Here is a 20,042-nt window from a genome sequence, read left to right as displayed (position 1 = left end):
TGTAAAAGTTCATTTTATATCCTTCGTCTTGGGTGGTTAGTCGGTCAAATGCGTCAGATAAAACAATTGTAGATTTTAAAAAACAAAAAAATATGGGGGACCGACCCTGCCATATAAAGAAATAAATGTATAAATAAATAAATACCTACAAATATGTGCCATATACTGTAAATGATTGATCAAATTAAAAAAAAAAATCACGTAATATCGATGTGGGTGATCCTTTTTTTGTGGGAAAATTCAGGTAACATGATTTTTGTTTTTAAATATCCAATGTTTGATGTTTTTGTGATTTTATTACAACACAATATCTTTAACATTAAGAAAATGGTAAAACTCAGGAATGGATAAAATCATAATTTTAGCGGGTTTTCTTAAACAGTGTCTGAATGTTTTCCATCCAGCCATTTCCTAACAAACATTTAACCAACAAAGCTTATTTTCTTTAATTTTTTTGTTCTTAATCAAATACTTCTTTACTATGTAAAATCAATATTATTATCATTATTATTACAGTATATTAACAATACAGAAAATTTTCATTATTACTTCATGGCCTAAATCCCTATAAATTGTGTGATGTATTTTGTTGTGCATTTTGTTGGAAATTGTGTCTTTTTTTTGTCGAGTATTTTGTCGCGACAACATTTTTTTCAAATGAGGAGGCACCCCAGTTGCCTAAATCTTTTCTCGTAGGATCAGTGATGAGGGAATCAGCTACTAATGTCTTGCTTCCACGTCTTTCACTAATAGGTTAATGAGAAGGCGGCCAAATTGCCTGAGCTTTTCACCCATTGTGAGATCAGTGATGAACGAATTGGCTACTATTGTCTTGCTTTCCTGTGTTTCACCAATAGATGACAAGTTCATCCAATTTGTCATGCTCCCACATTTTGTTGTGAAAAAATACACTATAAAATAAATGACAAAATACATAAAAAATGTGACAAAATAAATACAGAAATAAATGTATAAATATGATAAAACCTAAATATAAAAATGAGAAAAAAAATGCCGTAATATATAAATCAATTGCATTTATGTCATATATTTAGGCATTACGAGATTTGATCATTTGTTAAGTTATTTAAATGGCATATATTTACTGGTATTTATCTATTTATACGTTTTTTTTGTACACGTGGCAGGATTGGTAATCCACAAATAAACATACAGTTGGTTTAAAAATGACCAAGGGAAGATTCAGTAAGCATAATTGTCAGTATGCAAATAAATGAATAAATACATAAATCAAAATAGGAGCACTGACTCCCTAGTCAGCTTTCAAAAGCGGGCAATGCTTTATTTTTTTATGTGCTTAAACAAATCTGGTGCTATTTTAAGGGGTCACACGCAAGATGGGAAACTTTAAAAGCCTGTGGCAAACAGATGTTGATTTTATCCATACTAGAAGTGCTGCTTCAATGTTATAAAGAAACAGAGAAGCGGATTTAGAAAACCTGAACATGTGGAACAGAGTAATCCTTCATTTTTCGTGGGGGTAATGTTCCAAAAAAGGCCCCAGATGGTAAAAACCCGCAAAGTAGAAATATTTATTTATTCATTAGACTTCAGTAACATATAATATATATGACTGTAAAAATATAACAACTATAGATCTACAAATGAAAACACAGAATTGCAGTTAAATGAATGGTCTTTTTTGTCGTTATACAAAAGTACAACAAAACTGGAAGGCCTTTCCTTTCAGTGAAAGAAAGCGATATAGAAAGCGGCCTGCTAGATGCATGCTGGCGTCAAAAATCCACCAATTGAGCCAGGTTTCTATAACGATTAAAAAACAACAGTCCCGAATTTAGCGATTTACCATGAGTTGTAGCTCGACGGTGTTTGTGAGATAAAAGCTCTGCAGGGGCGGCTTATTAAATAGCCAGAGCAGTTGGCTGGACCTGCACACCACTATTGTTTTGTCTCCTAACCCCACCTTAGTCCCTTCCCGAACCGTATAACTATCCACTGAGAACCAGCTGGTGATTAGTATTTCATTGCACTCTTTTGACTTTCCACAGAGTACGATTTAGTTGATGAATTTCAATTCAATGCAAAGAGCCACTAAATTACTAGCTGATGCAGTGCGTTGCAGTTTGTTTTGGGGGGTGGACAAATTGACTTGTGTGCCAGCCGGCCCCGGGTGTTTGACTGACAGAATACACCAGCCTATCACAGTCACACCCGCAGACAGTCACGCCCACCGAACACACACACACACACACACACACACACACACACACACACACACACACACACACACACACACACACACACACACACACACATTGTCCTCCGCCCTCGTGATAGCATTTGCTGTGTGTAGTCTGCTGCAGAAAACAATGTATGGACGAAAATCTTTGGCTTATCAAAACTATGAAAAGTAAACCGTGATCAGTGTTGGGCAATTTACTTTTAATAAGTAATTAGTTATAGTTACTCAATACCTGAGTAACTGAGTAAAAATATTAGCTACCAGGTAAAATAACTATTTCTGTTACTCTAAAAAGAAGTTGTATGATAAAGAATTTGACATTTTCTGAGCAACATTCAAGTCAGTTGAATAGAGAAGAACAGGTAGTTAGTTGTGTGATAGAACCATGTAATATTTATTGCACCTCACCAGCAACAGATGTATCCTACCCTTGAAGTGCAACAAAAAGAAACAGTAAACAATATGATAAAATACCAATCAGCAGTATTCAATATAAAGTAAGTTTAATCAATAAAATATACCTCGAATGGTCTGTAGAGATGGATGGGAATTCCAACTATTTTTCGAAAACCGGCTTTTTTGGCTTAGTCACTAAAAGGGTCAGCTCTTTCAGCTCCCAAATGGCTCTTCGGGTTGTTTTTGTTGTTTAACCCATACATTACCATTTTTTGCCATTATTGTGAATGAATCAAAAAGGGGAAAAATAAAGAAAAACAAAAACTTAAACATTAGCACTGAAAAACACAGATTAAAATATTTATAAATCTACAAAGATAAAAAAAGATTCAAAACATTTTGAACCTTTTTTATTCTTAACAAATCCAAATTCAACAACACAGAACACCTGGGGAAAAAAGTGCATTTAGACCAATCACTGGAGAAAAATAGCGTCTCGAAAGGAACCGGCTCTCGATAGGAGGGTAGCTGGCTCCCAGTTTGCGAATGACCACGAGTCGATTGCCGCATTTATCAATTTTCCTTTTCCTTTGGCGCTTTAGTAGATACTGTATTCGAAATCGCTATCTAACTATGTAGTAGTAGCTATTTTGAATGGTGACATGATCCCAAAGGACGTGACATAACGTACTCCGCCAAACGCGGCAAAGTAACGCAATGCTCCTGACCATCAGTAATGCTAACGGCGTTGTAACGCTGGAAAAAGTAAATAGCTAAATGACCCCGTCACTGATAAAAACAATGCCGTAACGTAATGGTGTTATTTATAACGGCATTAGTCCCAACACTGACCGTGATACAAAAGGGGATAACTGTATTGGACTCAAAAGGAGAATAAATGTCCTGCTGAAGAGTGTGTGACAGGCGAGGTACTGCTGCGAGGGAGTCAATGTGTGATCATTCCTGTGTCCCCCAAGGGCCGATTGTATCCGCCTGGTGATATATGCAGATCACCATACAACCGTGGTGTCCTGATGTGAAACACTTGTCTCAAGACACAGGAGAAGGAAGCGGGGCATTTGGCTAGGGCTGGGGTTGGTAACCCAAAATGTTGAAAGAGCCATATTGAACATAAAGTGCTATGAAAAAGTATTTGCCATCTTCCTGATTCTGTTTTTTGCACTCACCAAGGATTCAGATCATCAAACCAATCTCAATACCACACATGCAGGGACAACCAGAAGAAATACAAAATGAAGTTTTGAAATGCTGATTCCATTAAGAATGGCACAAAAAAAACTCAAAACCTGACCGTATGTGAGAAAGTAATTGCGCCCTGAACCTAGTTGGGCCACCTTTGGGCTTTTGTTGTAATAAGATGGCCGCCAAACATGTGAGCTTTCTCAAAAGGGTGTCACAGATTGTGTAAAATAATTACACGTTTCTAAAAATCATGAGATAAGTTGAGATAGTTGCTGTAGCGAATTTTGGGGTTTGAATAAGTAGTCGATTGACAGATCTATCTGAAGAGATGAGTTAATCATTTTTATGAGGAGCACCAATTCAGTTTTTAGATAATTTTATCATGAGAACTGATGAAAAATGTCGTACTCAATCTTTTATCTGAAGGTTATCAACAAGACAATTTTAAGTGAATTGTCTTTAGACTTCTTGAGCCCACGCGCTAATAGGGGTACTATCTGGACAATATTATATTAATTGCAAGAAACGTGGCGAAACAAAATAAAGGAAATCAAAATCACATACCTAAAAGGAGGCAAAGGCAAAAAAGGAACGCACGCTGTACACGACGGCAGGTAAACTTACCCTACACAGCTTTAGATCAAAGCATGCATCTCAGACAAAACAGTCAGAAGTGTCCCAGCAACACGGTAAGCAAAGTTCCGCTTAATCCTAGCAGAAATGAACGCTATGCATTCGCTGATTATTACAATCGGCGTCTGTTCTTCAAAAGGACCTGCCATTGTTTTGATTCCTCGTTGTCTTCCGGTGACGTCACTCCTTAGAGGGATATGAGGTCAAACTGTCTACTTTGAGGAATAATTTCTCGAGATCCATGGTGCGTCGAATATTATGGAACATATCTGCATCAATGTGGGGGAAAACACTAAACCTTCTGTGCCTAATTGAAAGAAAAAAGGTCTTTGTAATTCCTTTAAGAGCAAAACCATAAGCAGCCTGTGTGCAGGAAATCACACTCATGCCATCAGCTGGAGAGCAATCAAACAAGGCGCATCTGAATCATCCCCCACACTCTTCAATCTGAAAAGCCGTCGCATTTGATCGCCGACAAATACCTCCACAAGGCAAGGAAGGGCCAGGTAAGGATGAAATCAACACAACAGCGAGAATATGATCAGAGATAGCCCCGTTCCTCGTAAACTGTAACATCTACTTTGCCAAAATGTTGATTACCTTGGGAAAAATAACCGAAGCCACCTCAGCAATAGGTTAGGGTTGCTATGGAAACACATTCAAAGGACTGCAGTTGCCACAATCCCAACAGAAAGAAAAATAAAATCAGATGCACGTATTCTGTGTCACAAGAAAAAACATTTTGGATGCAGTCTCAGATTTACACTCACTGGTTACTTCATTATGCGGTGAGCTTCGTCAACAGATAATTTCGTTGACAGCCGAAGTGGCATGAATACTAATATGAATAATGTATTTTCACAAACGTTGGGCGCACCGTGTTACAAGCCGCTGTCTCTGTAGCTGGTTGTATTTCAGTACAGTAGCTCAGGAGGTGAAACGCTTGTCTTGGGATCAAGAGGTTCACTTCCTGGGTCCTCTGTGTTATATGTCGAAGTGTCCTTGGGCAAGACACTGAATCCCTAATGCCCCCGATAAGCAGGTAGTTGTCTTGCATGGTGGACGCTGCTATCGGTATGTGAGTGTGAATGGGTAAGTGTGAAGCACATTGTACAGCGCTTTGAGAGGTCTTCATTGACTTGAAAGGCGCTATATAAATGCAGACCATTTGCATTTAACATTACACAGCGCGCACGCACAATAGAGTGCGGGTGCCCTCTGCTGCGGCCTCGTTACAACAAGCAGCAAGCATAGAAGTGTGTATATTTAAAAACATAATTAATTTATGTATTGATTAAAAAGTTTAACACACAGATAAAGCAAAATAAAAAAAACGGTGCAAAACAGTTTGGCAGTCACATTTTTTTTATCAGTAATCTATTTATTAAAAAATGTCAAAATCCTCATCCTCTGGTTCTGACCTTAACATCTTCGCTAAATCTCCATTAAAAGGTTCACTTTCTTCACATTTAGAGTCACTATCCGAAAGCTCGAACAAGAGTCCCGGTAGACAAGCTATCCGATGCGTCACCAATCCATTCTTTTCATTATAATCTGCTCGAAGTTTCGGCGCCACCGTAGTCCTCGTCGGGGTGAGAAAATGACACAGTTTCATGAAATGAAATTATAACAATTACTTTCAAATTCCTAGATACACTACGACATTAGCATCCATGAGTACTGGCACAAACAGTGCATAGCATGTGACGTAACGTGTCTTCCTCTGTTTGTGGAAAACTGTTGGTGTTCACACGGGAGAGGGCATAAAAGTCACATGAGACGAAAAGAAGTTGCATTTAGTTGGAAATGTGAACAATCTCACAAAACCATCATTTTTAACGTCAACCATTTTAACTCTATGTAAGACATTAAGTTGAAAACGATTTTTTGTGCAGCATTCTGACCTCTAGAGTGACTTATCTGATGCTTGTGAAATATTTTGATGCTGGCCATATCTTACTGGCTGTATTATGCATGGTCAAGCTGGTGTGGATATTCAATGTTGTTTTACCATTGGAGGGTGGAACATCTTTCTGGTAAAAAAGCTGAGAATTTGGGGGGATTTTTTTCACATCCAGGGTAACCCACTTGACTTGCCTGTGAAAGAAAGTGGTCATATCTAAACTCCTTCCATCTTTTCTTTATATATATATATATATATATATATATATATATATATATATATATATATATATATATATATATATACAGTGCATCCGGAAAGTATTCACAGCGCTTCACTTTTTCCACATTTTGTTATGTTTCAGCCTCATTCCAAATTGTATTAATTTAATGTCTTATCTCAAAATTCTACACAAAATACTCCATTATGACAATGTGAATTTTTTTTTAACTTTTTTTGAATTTATTAAAAATAGAAAACTAAGAAATCACATTTACATAAGTATTCACAGCCTTTGCCATGAAGCTCAAAATTGAGCTCAGGTGCATCTTTTTTCCACTGATCATCCTTGAGATCTTTCTACAGCTTAATTGGAGTCCACCTGCAGTAAATTCAGTTGATTGGACATGATTTGGAAAGGCACACACCTGTGTATATAAGGTCTCACAGTTGAATGTTTAAGTCAGAGCACAAACACCAAGCATGAAGTCAAAAGAACTGTCTGTAGACCTGCGAGACAGGATTGTCTTGAGGCACAAATCTGGGGAAGGATACAAAAAAATTTCTGCTGCTTTGAAGGTCCCAATGAGCACAGTGGCCTCCATTATTCGTAAATGGAAGACATTTGGAACCACCAGGGCTCTTCCTAGGGCTGGCCGGCCTTCTAAACTGAGCGATCGGGGAAGAAGGCCTTAGTCAGGGAGGTGACCAAGGACCCGATGGTCACTCTGTAAGAGCTCCAGCGTTCCTCTGTGGAGAGAGGAGAGCCTTCCAGAAGGACAACCATCTCTGCAGCAATCAACCAATCAGGCCTGTATGGTAGAGTGGCCAGACGAAAGCCACTCCTTAGTAAAAGGAACATGGAAGCCCGTCTGGAATTTGCCAAAAAGCACCTGAATGACTCTCAGACCATGAGGAACAAAATTCTCTGGTCTGATGAGACAAAGATTGAACTCTTTGGTGTGAATGCCAGGCGCCATGTTTGGAGGAAACCAGGCACCGCTCATCACCAGGCCAATACCATCCCTACAGTGAAGCATGGTGGTGGCAGCATCATGCTGTGGGGATGTTTTTCAGCAGCAGGAACTAGCAGACTAGTCAGGATAGAAGGAAAAATGAATGCAGCAATATATAGAGATATCCTGGATGAAAACCTGCTCCAGAGCGCTCTTGACCTCAGGCTGGGGCGAAGGTTCATTTTTCAGCAGGACAACGACCCAAAGCACACAGCCAAGATCTCAAAAGATTGGCTTCAGAACCACTCCGTGAATGTCCTGGAGTGGCCCAGCCAGAGTCCAGACTTGAATCCGATCGAACATCTCTGGAGAGATCTGAAAATGGCTGTGCACAAACGTCTCCCATCCAACCTGATTGAGCTTGAGACTTATTGCAAAGAAGAATGGGCAAAACTGACTAAAGATAGGTGTGGGGTCATATTCAAAAAGACTTGAGGCTGTATTTGCTGCCAAAGGTGGATCAACAAAGTATTAAGCAAAGGCTGTGAATACTTATGTAAATGTGATTTCTTAGTTTTCTATTTTTAATAAATTAAAAAAAAGTAAAAAAAAAACTTTTTCACATTGTCATAATGGAGTATTTTGTGTAGAATTTTGAGACAAGAGATTAAATTATTACAATTTGGAATGAGGCTGTAACATAACAAAATGTGGAAAAAGTGAAGCGCTGTGAATACTTTCTGGATGCACTGTATGTATATATATATATATATATATATATATATATATATATATATATATATATATATATAAAATTTATACAATGTATATAGATATGCATAGTTAAAACATGATCACCACCCTCGCTTTAAAAAGTATTTTCATATAAAATGGTAACCTGGACGCCCCCTTTAATGAAAAATAAATGTTGTTATCATTGTGTAAACCTTTTGTACTGGCTCTCACTGGATCCTATACTGTAATTAAAAAATACTATAAACATCTGCCCAAAAGAACCCGCTGCACTATTCCCAAGATGGCAATCTTGACGCAGACAACAATTCAAGCTTCCTTCGTATCCGTATGTGTGCTTAAGTCCATTAGTGCAACATGGCTGTCATTAGATCATTAGGCACCATCCGCCTTAATAATTCAAAAAGAGCAATGCGGGCAAAGGAGGCAAGTGCTGCCTCTGCCTCCTCCTAACACAGCGGGCCCAAGCTGGTAAACAAAACATTATTTGAGTGCGGTACTGGAGTGGGAAACAACAACCCAGAGCTCTGCTGGCGACTTTGTGGTCATGCGTGCCAATGGAGGAATTGCGTATCAAGCAGCAGATCGCAAGGCCATGCCTGGAGAAAATTTTAGGAGATGTCTTGGAGATGTCTTGGTTCGAAGACAAAAGACAACATGGATATGGAGTGTCTCAGCTGTTAGTTTGCAAGCACTCAATAGGAAGACTTCGCTGCTTCCACAGATTGGTTTACGTGTTTTGATCTATTTTATTAAGTGGCTATATTTAAACTGTTTTAGTGGGTCAGCTTCGATATGGTAATTTGTTACTTGATAGTCACTTTTAGAGTACTATGCTACTTTTGAGTGTAATATATATATATATATATATGTATATATATATATATATATATATATATATATATATATATATATATGTAGTATATATATAGTATAAATTTGATCACGGGCTGTAAGTGGTCCCCGGGCTGGACTTTGGCTTAAGTGAAATGAAAAAAATAAGATAAAAATAAATAACCAGCCACTTTGGCTGCTCAGCACCCCCAAAAGCTTTGAACCTAAAATGGCCCCTGCTACAATGTAAGGACTGAATACCAACAATGGCAAGAGAACAGACTTACATTACAGAGCCCACCAAGACCTGTGAGCGTGTTGGGGAGGCAGCGTCAAGAAGAAGGATGCCTCTCGTCTCAATAAACTGGCTAGGAAAGCGAGCTCTGTTGTGGGCAAAGAGCTGGACAGCCTAACAACAGTAGCTGAGAGACGGGCACTGGAAAAGCTGCGGTCAATCATGGACAATCCATCGCATCCACTACACAGCATTATCTCCAGACAGAAGAGCAGTTTCAGCGACAGACTGCTGTCACTGTCTTGTACTACAGACAGACTGAAGAGATCTTTTCTTCCTCATGCCATGAGGCTCTTTAACTCTACCCGGCAGAGTAAAAGCCCACACCCACACCACCTACATTGTATATTACAGAATCTTATTGCAATATGTATTCTGTGTAGCACTATTTAGTTATTCTATATAACACGCTACAGTGGGCATTTGCACGTCACACTGGGTATTTGTATATTGTATTCTTTTTGTTTTATTATTGTATTGTTCTCAGCGAAGGGATGCTGCTGGAAATGTGAATTTCCCTTCGGGGATGAATAAAGTATCTATCTATCTATCTATCTATCTATCTATCTATCTATCTATCTATCTATCTATCTATCTATCTATCTATCTATCTATCTATCTATCTATCTATCTATCTATCTATCTATCTATCTATCTATCTATCTAAGACCTTTGCAGTGCATAAGTGTCCAGACCAACTGTTTTTAGAATAGTTTAACTTGTGAATAGTTTTGCAATGTTTTAGTTGCAATGACACACTAAATATTGACCGATTTAGAAAACTCTTTCAATAAAAGATATGGTAGGCTCTAACTGAAAAACATCCAAATATTTTGCTTTAATGGCCGTTCGAGTCGTATTTTACTTCCAGAATGGCCGAGGGTACGCTGCGATGTGATATTTCAGGGAGCAGCGTAGCGGGTAGTTCCTGCTCGGTGTCACTGGACATTGCTGCCAATTATCACTCGATAATGCGGTTCACCTTTTGGAATGTGTTGTCACTTAAATGACATCACAGCTCTAAATAGTAAATGGTCTGCATTTATATAGCGCTTTTCAAGTCAATGAAGACCTCCCAAAGCGCTTTACAATATGTCTTACTAGACATATCTGGTTGACACCCTACTGACTTAAACAACATTCACAAGCTATTCAATATAAGTGGGTTTTAAGCCTAGACACTTTCACTGAGGTTGCAGATCTGAGAGTCTTCAAGAAATCCTACAATCCAGGGTGTCGCCATATGCAGGCAATACACAAAGAGGTAAGTATTAGTTTCAGGAGCGAGCAGCAGCAAGTCAACTGCAGGAGAGAGAGTGGGAAAGGTGAGATGGCACAACATTCAGGTAACTTAAAATTAGTTTTACCTGGTTATTTCAGTATGAGAAATTATTTTCCCCCCATTTTCCACTTATTGAAACATAAATATTTTGTTTGTTTGTTTGTACATGATTCAAATTGAATCGTTTCTTCCGGCGCCGTCACGAATGGCAGCCACTCCAGCAGCTCCCGTGTTATTTTTCGATTGTTCTCGATTGTTTGTTCTCAGCTCAGGGATGCTGCTGGAAATGTGAATTTCCCTTCGGGGATGAACAAAGTATCTATCTATCTATCTAGTTGTGCCCTGCGACTGGCTGGCAATCAGTTCAGAGTGTCCCCTACCCACTGTCCAAAATAGCTGGGATGGGCTCCAGCACCCCCGTGACCCTGCTGAGGATAAGCGGTGCAGATAATGAACACGTTATTGGAATTCTAGGTATTTTAAATTCTCCGTATAGAAAGAGAAAAAGAACGCATGAAAAAGAGTAAGACATAAATAAATAAAGAGAGAAAAGGAGAGAGAAAGAGGGGAGAGAGAGAGAGAGAGAGAGAGAGAGAGAGAGAGAGAGAGAGAGAGAGAGAGAGAGAGAGAGAGAGAGAGAGAGAGAGAGAGAGAGAGAGAGAGAGAGAGAGAGAGAGAGAGAGAGAGAGAGAGAGAGAGAGAGAGAGAGAGAGAGAAAAGAGGGATTTAAACCCTTGGCGGACCTAGTCGGGCGCACAAACCTCATTTTTGACTTTGTGCTCTAAGTAGTGATAAGTCACTCCCTGTGTAAGGATCCGCCTGTACAGTAGTGGCCTAACCCAATGACGCGGGCGTGCGCCACGTGACGATCACCACCGGCAGCAAATCAGCGCACTCTGACTCTTGCCTCCAAGTCAGTGGGCGTTCCCTTCTTTCCCCGCCGCCTGTCACGGTGGGCATCGCTTTTTGCGCGCGCACGTGACCACAGAAGGCTCTTAGGGCTTTTAAACATCACCCATTACGCTTTCCGCTACCAAAATAGACGCACGGAGCTCATCGGAACCAAACAGCGAACGTCCACATCTCGCTTTCCCCCTCTTGGGATGCCGTGACGCTCCTCGCTGTTATATTTAAATTTACGGATTTAATATTTTCTTCCATGCGTTTTTTGCCCACCTGTGGCTAAACGTGGATATTTTCAAGAAACGCATCCGTGCGTAAAGGAGAACATAAAAGGCTAAATCCTGATTGTGGGCGAGTAAAGCATCATCTTGAGGACCGGCATGCAGGATAGAGAGGAATGTGCACTCACGTAGGGGAGAGGTGATCCACATAGAACGCCATTTCTCTCCTGTTTGCCATATTTTTGTGGAAGAGGAGGAGGAGAGGAAAAAGAACGCGTTGGTGAGCCACAATGGGAAAAGAGGAGTGTAAAACTATGCTAGACGCCTTGAATAAAGTGACGGCGTGCTACAGGCACCTGGTCGTGGCTTTGGGCAGCACGTCAGACTCGCAGAACTTGCGCGAGGAACTGAAGCGGACCCGCAAAAAAGCGCAGGAGCTGGCTGTTGCCAACAGGACTAAGCTGACCTCGCTTCTCAAAGACAAGAGCATCAGCAAGGAGGACCGCGCCGAGTACGAGCGACTATGGGTGCTCTTCTCCAGCAGCATGGATCTACTGGAGGTGGACATGAAACGCTCCCTGGAGATAAGTCAGGACTTCCCGCTGAAGGTGCCCACCCGGCACCTGATCCAGACGGGCATGACGGGGAGCACCGGCCCGGTGGCGGCTCGCGCCATGAGCGTGCAGAATATGAAATATGAGGCGGACAGCAACATCGACACGGCCGACCTGAGGGACCTGCGGGCCGAGATTGGCCAGGTGAGCCAGATGATGGAGGAGATGGAGATGAAGGTGCAGGTGGCTCCATGGGCAGTGGAGGCCAAGCAGGAGGCTGGCGCCGAGCTCAAGTCCAACATGAGCGTGGGGAACTCCTCCGTGGGTGTCATCTCTATCTGCGAGGAGGAGCCCAAAGACGAGGAAGGGGGAGGCGGTGGGGACGCCAACTTTGCGTCCATCTGCGCCGTGGTGGTCTTCTTCATCATTGTGACTGTAGCGGTGGTGCTCGGATATTTGGTCATCAACATGTCCTGAAGCAAAGACCGTCTTTGAATGGGTCAAGGCACAAATAAGGTGCATAAAAACAGCTCTAGAAAGGTGATGCATGAAGACCTACGATGGATACCTGTCAACCTCAGCCAATTGCTAAATGCAATTGCAATTCCTCCTTATTTAGTGAAAATACACCTTACAAACACAATGCGGCACCTATTTACTCACAACGAGACAGACAATGCAGAATACCACGACAATATTATCAATCTACAATGATGTAGTCATCTGCTAACGATGACCAAGGCCATCCGGTGTTCTGCCAAAAGTTCCAATGGGGCTGCAACAACTAATCGACAAAATAGATTAAAAACAATTAATTAGGTCATCGATTTGTTGTATCGCGTAATTTATAAGGCACTAAGTACGTTAACTCAATGCAAATAAGATTGCAGACAATTCCATTGTGACGCTGAGCGTTGTAGTACCACATTAGTCCGGCAGAGAGCGCAAGACCATCTTTACAAACAAGTTATCTTGTAATTTTTAAATATTTCTTTTTTATTGAACATTGCATAATTGCAAACAAAATTGACATGAAAGTTCCAACTTTGTAGTTTTACTGTTTCATCATGAAAGAAAGTTAACAATTGTCAAGGGAACAAAAAGTGCTGCAGAAGTACAGATAAAAAACAGAAAATAAATAAATGAAATAAAGTAAAAAGAAAAATAATAATAATGACATGATTAAGTCTACACAAGGTGGTCTAAAAAGAGTATCTTACAGATTTGCAGGTGTACAGGATATATTTGTATGTAGTATTTTTGTTTATCGTCAATTAAATTGACAAACACTTGGATTTTTTAGTGTTTTATATTACAGAATTTTCTGATGTTTTGTGCAATATTTTTCTATCTGTTCAAAACTTCAATATTTGATTAGAGAGGAAATGAAAAATATATTTAAGAAATACGTTTCATCTATCGATTGAAAAAATAATTGACTGATTCATCAATTATGAAAATAATCATTAGTTGCAGCCCTAAGTCCTCCACCCTCTCGAGACGACTTACTTTGGGTGGACCTGACAGCAGCAATTTTGTTTTCTTCATAATCAAGTAAAACCAGCAACACTGAAATTCTAAATTACTGCAAACAAAACCTTTTTTGATGATAAAAAACGAGGGTTGGCATGCATACATACAGTGTGTGATTACCGTAGTCAATAAACACAATGCTAGAAAGCAATCACAGAAAAACATGCCAAGCTTAAAAGCTACGTCAGAAACTGATATTTTGAAGCAGTTAAAGAGCCAAATAAGACTAAATACAAACGAAAATCATAAGTACTCATCGCTTTTAAAGGCACAAATCACTATAAGCTTTGTGCGTGCCCATGCGCACTGATCTTTGGTAGGACCTTTCGAGGGGTAGAAAAGGATTTTCAGTGTACCGAATTGGAGCTGTCATGGGCAAGATAAGCTCGGTCTAATGCAGGGGTCGGGAACCTATGGCTGGCCAACCAGATATGTCTCTTAATGAGTACAAAGGGCTCGAAGATAAAATGCTAAACATGCATATTTATCATACAGCATTACAGTTCTAACAAATGCAAAGTCAAGTTTGGTCAATGCATCAGCTACATAATACCAATAGAGCCGTTTAGTGCAGTGTATAAAGGGCACAGACCCTACTACAGTTTACAGTCTAGGTGTCACACAGACAGACGTTTTGTCTGTACATTGCTATGGAAGTTCATCAAACAATCTATATTATCAGTCGATACACTTTATGATGAAAACCCACAGAACAATTTGTAAACACTCACAAACGGCAACAAAGCACACAGAGCAATTTGATTGGGTCTGCGGTAGTGGAGGGCAGAGCAATGCTCACAGCGCACCTACTCACTTTTTTCTGTCTACGCCATCTGCAACAAAGGTAAATATGTAGGTATCCTCGTTTGCAGTATTTAGTGACATTTTTACAAAATAACTCTGCTTGCCCCTTGTTTTGAAACCATTACTTACAAAAAAGGCCCAAATGAAACTCAATGATCTTCATTAACTGTGGTTCCCGACCCATCGTATAACGCAAATTGATTTTGTTTTTTTAACTGAGGGGGAGTACAGTACATTTTTCATAAAATTGTAACGTCACTAGGATTAAGTCAAAATTTTGCCGCTAAACTTTGTGTTTTATGCTTTGACGTTTATGACAAAATAAATGTCGAAATATCACATAAGGTTAATTGAAATCCATCCAAAACTTTACAATAGTGTCAAAACAAAAATCTTTTGTGTGGGAAATAAGTTATAACAATCAACAAATTGACTCAAATTTTGAGTTATCCCTGTAAAAACATCTTTATCGTCAGTGTGTATTTTTTAGCATCCCATTGTGGTAAAAAAAAAAGAATATTCAAAAAAACAAAACAAAAAACAGAGCACATTGATTCAAATAATGAGCAAAATTACAAACATTATCAAAGTATTATATAGCGCCTCGTATGGGTGAAAAACTTCCTTTCATAAAAACAATATTGATTTAGATAATTAGCAAAGCTATATGAACTATCATATGAACATGCATTTAAAAAAGTCCTAGGTAAATAAATTAGCATTTGTTATGCATAACCTGAACTAAAGGGAGTGGACAATTGTCCACCATTTTGCTGCTACCCAAAAACCTCAAAAACGCTGGGCAAAAAAACAAGAGAAGTTAACTGTTGTGTTTTGGTCATTTTGAGTCTCCATTGTTTGTATTCTTTCTTGCGATTTTTAGCACTCATTTTTCCATTGCACTACACCATACATCGACATGTCGTGGTCAATCAATACACACTGTCCCTTTAATTGTTCGTATTTGTTTGCCTTGCTAGGCATAAATTATGTGGCACAATTATTTGTGTGCCGTAGAGTACCATTATATACCACTTTACAGAGGACACCCACAACGCTTTACAATGCACTTCACACTATACCCATTCACACACACCGATCAGGGGCATTAGGGGTTCAATGTCACTTTGACATTTAACTTGGCAGACCCGGGAACCAATCCTGAGACCTCTTTTGGTCCTCCTTGAGCTGCTGCTGCCCCATTTGATGGTATAATATAATAAACGAGAGGCCCCCTGCTGGACGTTGTGGGTAACTGCTCGTTCTGCACTTGGTCGGAGCATCAATAGGAATTCAAATCACATGTTTTTTGTGGTCCTGCAAGCAAAACTGGACTTGCAACATTGGATAATTTGAATTGAACTTTGTTTGTATTTGCAAGGATAGAACAAGTGACGATAATGGCTGTTAAGTGATTTTTTGGGGGGGGGATAAAACAAAAAAAGAAAGAGCACTGTAGAGTAATCGATTGATTCATTGTCCCTGTGGGGCAATTGTGTTTGCGACACAATCACAAGGAACGGGGTCATCAGACCTAAGAACCCACTAACACACACTATGCACCCTTGGAGATCTTTTCTTTTTTTTTGGGGTGTATTTTTTTAACCCTTGGATGCATCGGCTCGCTACAACGGGTCAGATGTATCGACATTTCGTTCTGTGTACATTGTTACACAGAATGACAATACAAAGGAAATTATTATTATTATTATTATGACCTATCAGTCCATACACACTTCCATGAGTGGGATCAAAAATTAGAGGGAAAAAAAACTCACAAAATTATGTCATAAACATGTTTTACAAAAATACCTGGAACATGATAATATTACTACTGTTTTTATTTGGAAGATTTTGAAGAATAACAACCCATGGGGTCTTTTTGACCCCAATTATGCATCTAAGGGGTTAAGAGCTCTATTTGATCTGGGCAGAGGCAACGGATAGATGGCGGTACAGTAGTTCCATATGCGATGTCAGGAGGCGTGCATAACACATACAAATGTTATTTGCCTTTCTTGATGGTCAGGCTTCGGAAATATGTTCACCGAGGCAGTATCTGGCCATCAGCGGCATCTAATCCTAGTGGATTAGCGAGAGAGCTCATGTACGAATGGAGTTTGACTGCTAGATCAGGGGTCTCTAACTCAATTGAGTTGGGGGCCGCTGAAGCTAGGGTATGGCTGAAGTTGGACCAAATGGTGTTTTCCACAAAAACAGCGCTGATAAAAACATTCTGCCTTTCTTAAAGGGACACTGTTATATTTTGTGTACAAGACCCACCATATAACTCTAATTACAAGCCCACTAATGAAGAGTCCGTGGCCCGATTTTGGGTTGCGAACCACCAGTTGAAACACTCTCTTAAAGTAAATGCCGACATCTGAAGGAAGCGCACGAACAGCAACAGTTAGTTTAAAGGGACAGTGTGTATTATTTAGCGCCTCCTGGTGGAAAAAAATCATTTAAAAAACAAAAATAAAATTGATTTATATAATAAGCAAAAATATAAGAAACATGTATTTTTGAAAAATACACAGCAGTCCATTATTATCATTGATTTGCCATGAGACGATCATCTTCTAGAGCAGTGGTTCTCAATGTTAAGGGGGGGCGCATTTTGACCTCAGGGAAGTTTATTTTTTATGTTTTAACTGTACTACAATAAATTGGAATTGTACCTCCACTTGATAGGGGGCAGTGGCACTCTAGCTTGGGCGGGCACATGAAAGAAAATAATTGAGAACATAATTGAGAAGCACTCATCTAGAGAGAGCTGACGTGATTGGCTGCCATATTGCTGCCCAGGCTACCCTGAAAAACCCTGAAAAGTATTTTTTTCTTCTTTTCTTTCTTTTGCGCGTAATTCTATTTTTTTACACAAAATTAGAAAACAATTTAAAAAGTTGTACTGTAAGATAACTTTTGTTCATTTTAAATTTTATTTTTGTTATTCTTCTTTTTCTTTCTGACGTTTTTCTAGCTTTTTTTCTCTTTTTACTTTCATTTTTATGTATTTTTTTCTTTTATTCCCTTTGCCCCTGCACCTGACCTTCCCAGTGGAGGTCGGGTGGAGGGGCTTCCCAGCACAGTCTGTATGGGACACATTAACAGCTCTGGGAATAAGTGGAAGGGAGAGGAAGGCAGTTGCCCATAGGGTGGGGGAAGCCGTGGAGAGGGCCTTTTGCTGGCCCTGGAGTAGGAGAGAGGAGTTTAGCTGGGAACCAGGAGAAGGTGGGCAGTGACTGGCCAGCACTGCCGGCCCGCCAACTCGAGGGCGTTGTGGTTTAGGGTCGAAACGCCCAGTGACAGTTGGACACCACCTGATGACATCTTCTCCAGGTTGAAGGCTACAGTCACTGTTTGAGCGACTGCAAAGTTAGCACTGATTAGAAGTGTATGTCATAGTGCCTGTTTTTTCCCCTTTCCTTTTATTTTTTTTACATGATTTTTCTTTTTTATTCCTTTCCATTTTTTGTCTTTCTTCTTTCTTTCCTTTTTCTTTTAGTTGTTTTTGTCTTTTTTTCATTCCTTCTTTCCTTTTACTTCCTTTTTCATTTTACTTTTTCATCTTTTCCCCACGATAGGCTCGGAAAAAAAGTGAGGGGAAAAACAAGTTGTCTCTCTGTAGTTTGTATTCTTCCTTGTGCTTTCTAGCACTCCTTTTTGGTAGCGCCAAACCATACGGAGACAACCAGTGGTCAAATATTACACACTACTTCCAAACAGGATACCTGTGATTTAATGATGTAGGCAAGGGTGCCTAAAGAATATGATCTTAAATTGTTGAGCATCAAATCAGGCCACACTATGTTAACACTATTTATAGGAGTTTTGGGGGAGCTTTAAAGCCTGAGTATGTTATATTTGACCAATAGATGGTAAACTATATATAAAAACCTGTGCCACAGCTAGCAGCAAGACGGCAGACAAACATGGCAGCGACCTTAGGTAGGGGTTTCCACTATGTAAAAGAAATTCTCGACCCAAGGTTTTTTTTCATTGGTATAACAGTTCATTTATTATTGCCTAGTATTCAAATCAATGTTTTAATTTTTCTTTTATTTTTACTGAATTAACGTTTTTTGTACCACTAGGAGGCACTATACATTACACACTGTCCCTTTTAGGGACAACCACAGTCATGAATTAATTTACCAGTTCACTGTTAAGCTTGTGCTTCTTTTTGGGGTTGAATGTATATTTTGCAATGTGTATGTAAATACAATATATGACGATTAGACGTTTTGTACCAACAGTCATTTGTGTCAGATAATGTACATGCAATCAGGTATATTTATTATAATAAAACCATTCAAAACGCACACACAAGAAAATGATCGTCTGTATTTGTTTTTGACACAACGGTCGAAGTTTTAGTGTCAATCGTCAACTCTGCACTGAAAGAAATAAATTCTTACCTCATTAGCCGAACACGATTATTTTTTTAAGGTTTTTGGCTGTATTTTCTTTCAAAATAAGAAAACATATACAGTAATCCCTTGCTGTATAGCGGTGGACTAGACAAAAATGTTATTTAAGTAAAAGTACTGTTACTTCAGAACAATTCAAGTACAAGTGAAAGGTAGCCATCCGAATATTTACTTGAGTACAAGTAAAAAAGTACTTGGTGAAAAAACTACGTATGTACGAGTAACTATAGCAACATCTGATTAGATTTTTTTTTTAAAACAACTATACAGTCAGATCATCAAAGTCCATCCAATCAACAATAAACTACAAGTCTGTGTAATTGTAAGTCTGTGTACTCAGTTTGTTTGGGGGAACCCTCTGTGGATTAAAAAAATAGATATATGTGAAGCTACAGCTATATACACTGCACATACAATACAGTAAAAAAATGTTTCTATCCCTGCTCACAAGTGCCACCTGGTGGTTGTTTGGGTCATTGGTCAAATCTAAATAAAAGAAACGAGGTCTAAATGTGCCTTAGCAGAGACAGTCAGACATGTACTCACTTGGAGGGGATTTAAGTAACGGTTTTAATGAAGCCTAATGTAGCAGAATACAGTCTTTGAGGGTTTTTGTAGAAAATATATTATGAAATGGAAATATAAGATAATTCTTACATAATTGGCAGAACATTTTTCTTATTTTAAGATATTCTATCTTGCGTTTTGAAGCCTGTACTATTCAGAGAAGTGTCTCAACTTTAGCCAGATATTCATTTTTTAAGTCCACCGACTACAAAACCACAGTGGCAAGTGAGGGAGCTGTCAAATTAGCTGATAGCAGGATATTGATCAACAATGGAAAAATAAACAACTGCCATAATAGCCGATCACATTCTATTGACCAAGTGATTAAA

The 20,042-nt window shown here is 39.3% G+C and overlaps 1 protein-coding gene across 1 annotated transcript; it reads left to right on the top strand.

Moving 5' to 3' along the window:
• The first annotated feature begins 11,542 nt into the window (after window positions 1-11,542).
• LOC148368043 (regulator of G protein signaling 9-binding protein) lies at window positions 11,543-19,147 on the top strand. Its single transcript, XM_088334743.1, has one exon. It carries the CDS (start codon window positions 12,113-12,115, stop codon window positions 12,851-12,853), a length of 741 nt encoding a protein of 246 aa, XP_088190869.1. The 5' UTR covers window positions 11,543-12,112; the 3' UTR covers window positions 12,854-19,147.
• Window positions 19,148-20,042: the final 895 nt, after the last annotated feature.

Source organism: Urocampus carinirostris, chromosome 4 (assembly GCF_059441175.1).
Source record: "Urocampus carinirostris isolate Australia breed hairy pipefish chromosome 4, RoL_Ucar_1.0, whole genome shotgun sequence".
Classification (NCBI taxonomy): Eukaryota; Metazoa; Chordata; class Actinopteri; order Syngnathiformes; family Syngnathidae; genus Urocampus; species Urocampus carinirostris.
The sequence above is the reverse complement of the archived record's forward strand: the minus strand, read 5'-3'. Positions and strand labels throughout refer to the sequence as shown.

Bases quoted from the DNA above. Each gene is read 5' to 3' on its own strand.
- LOC148368043 (XM_088334743.1), top strand. From the start codon at position 12,113: ATGGGAAAAGAGGAGTGTAAAACTATGCTAGACGCCTTGAATAAAGTG.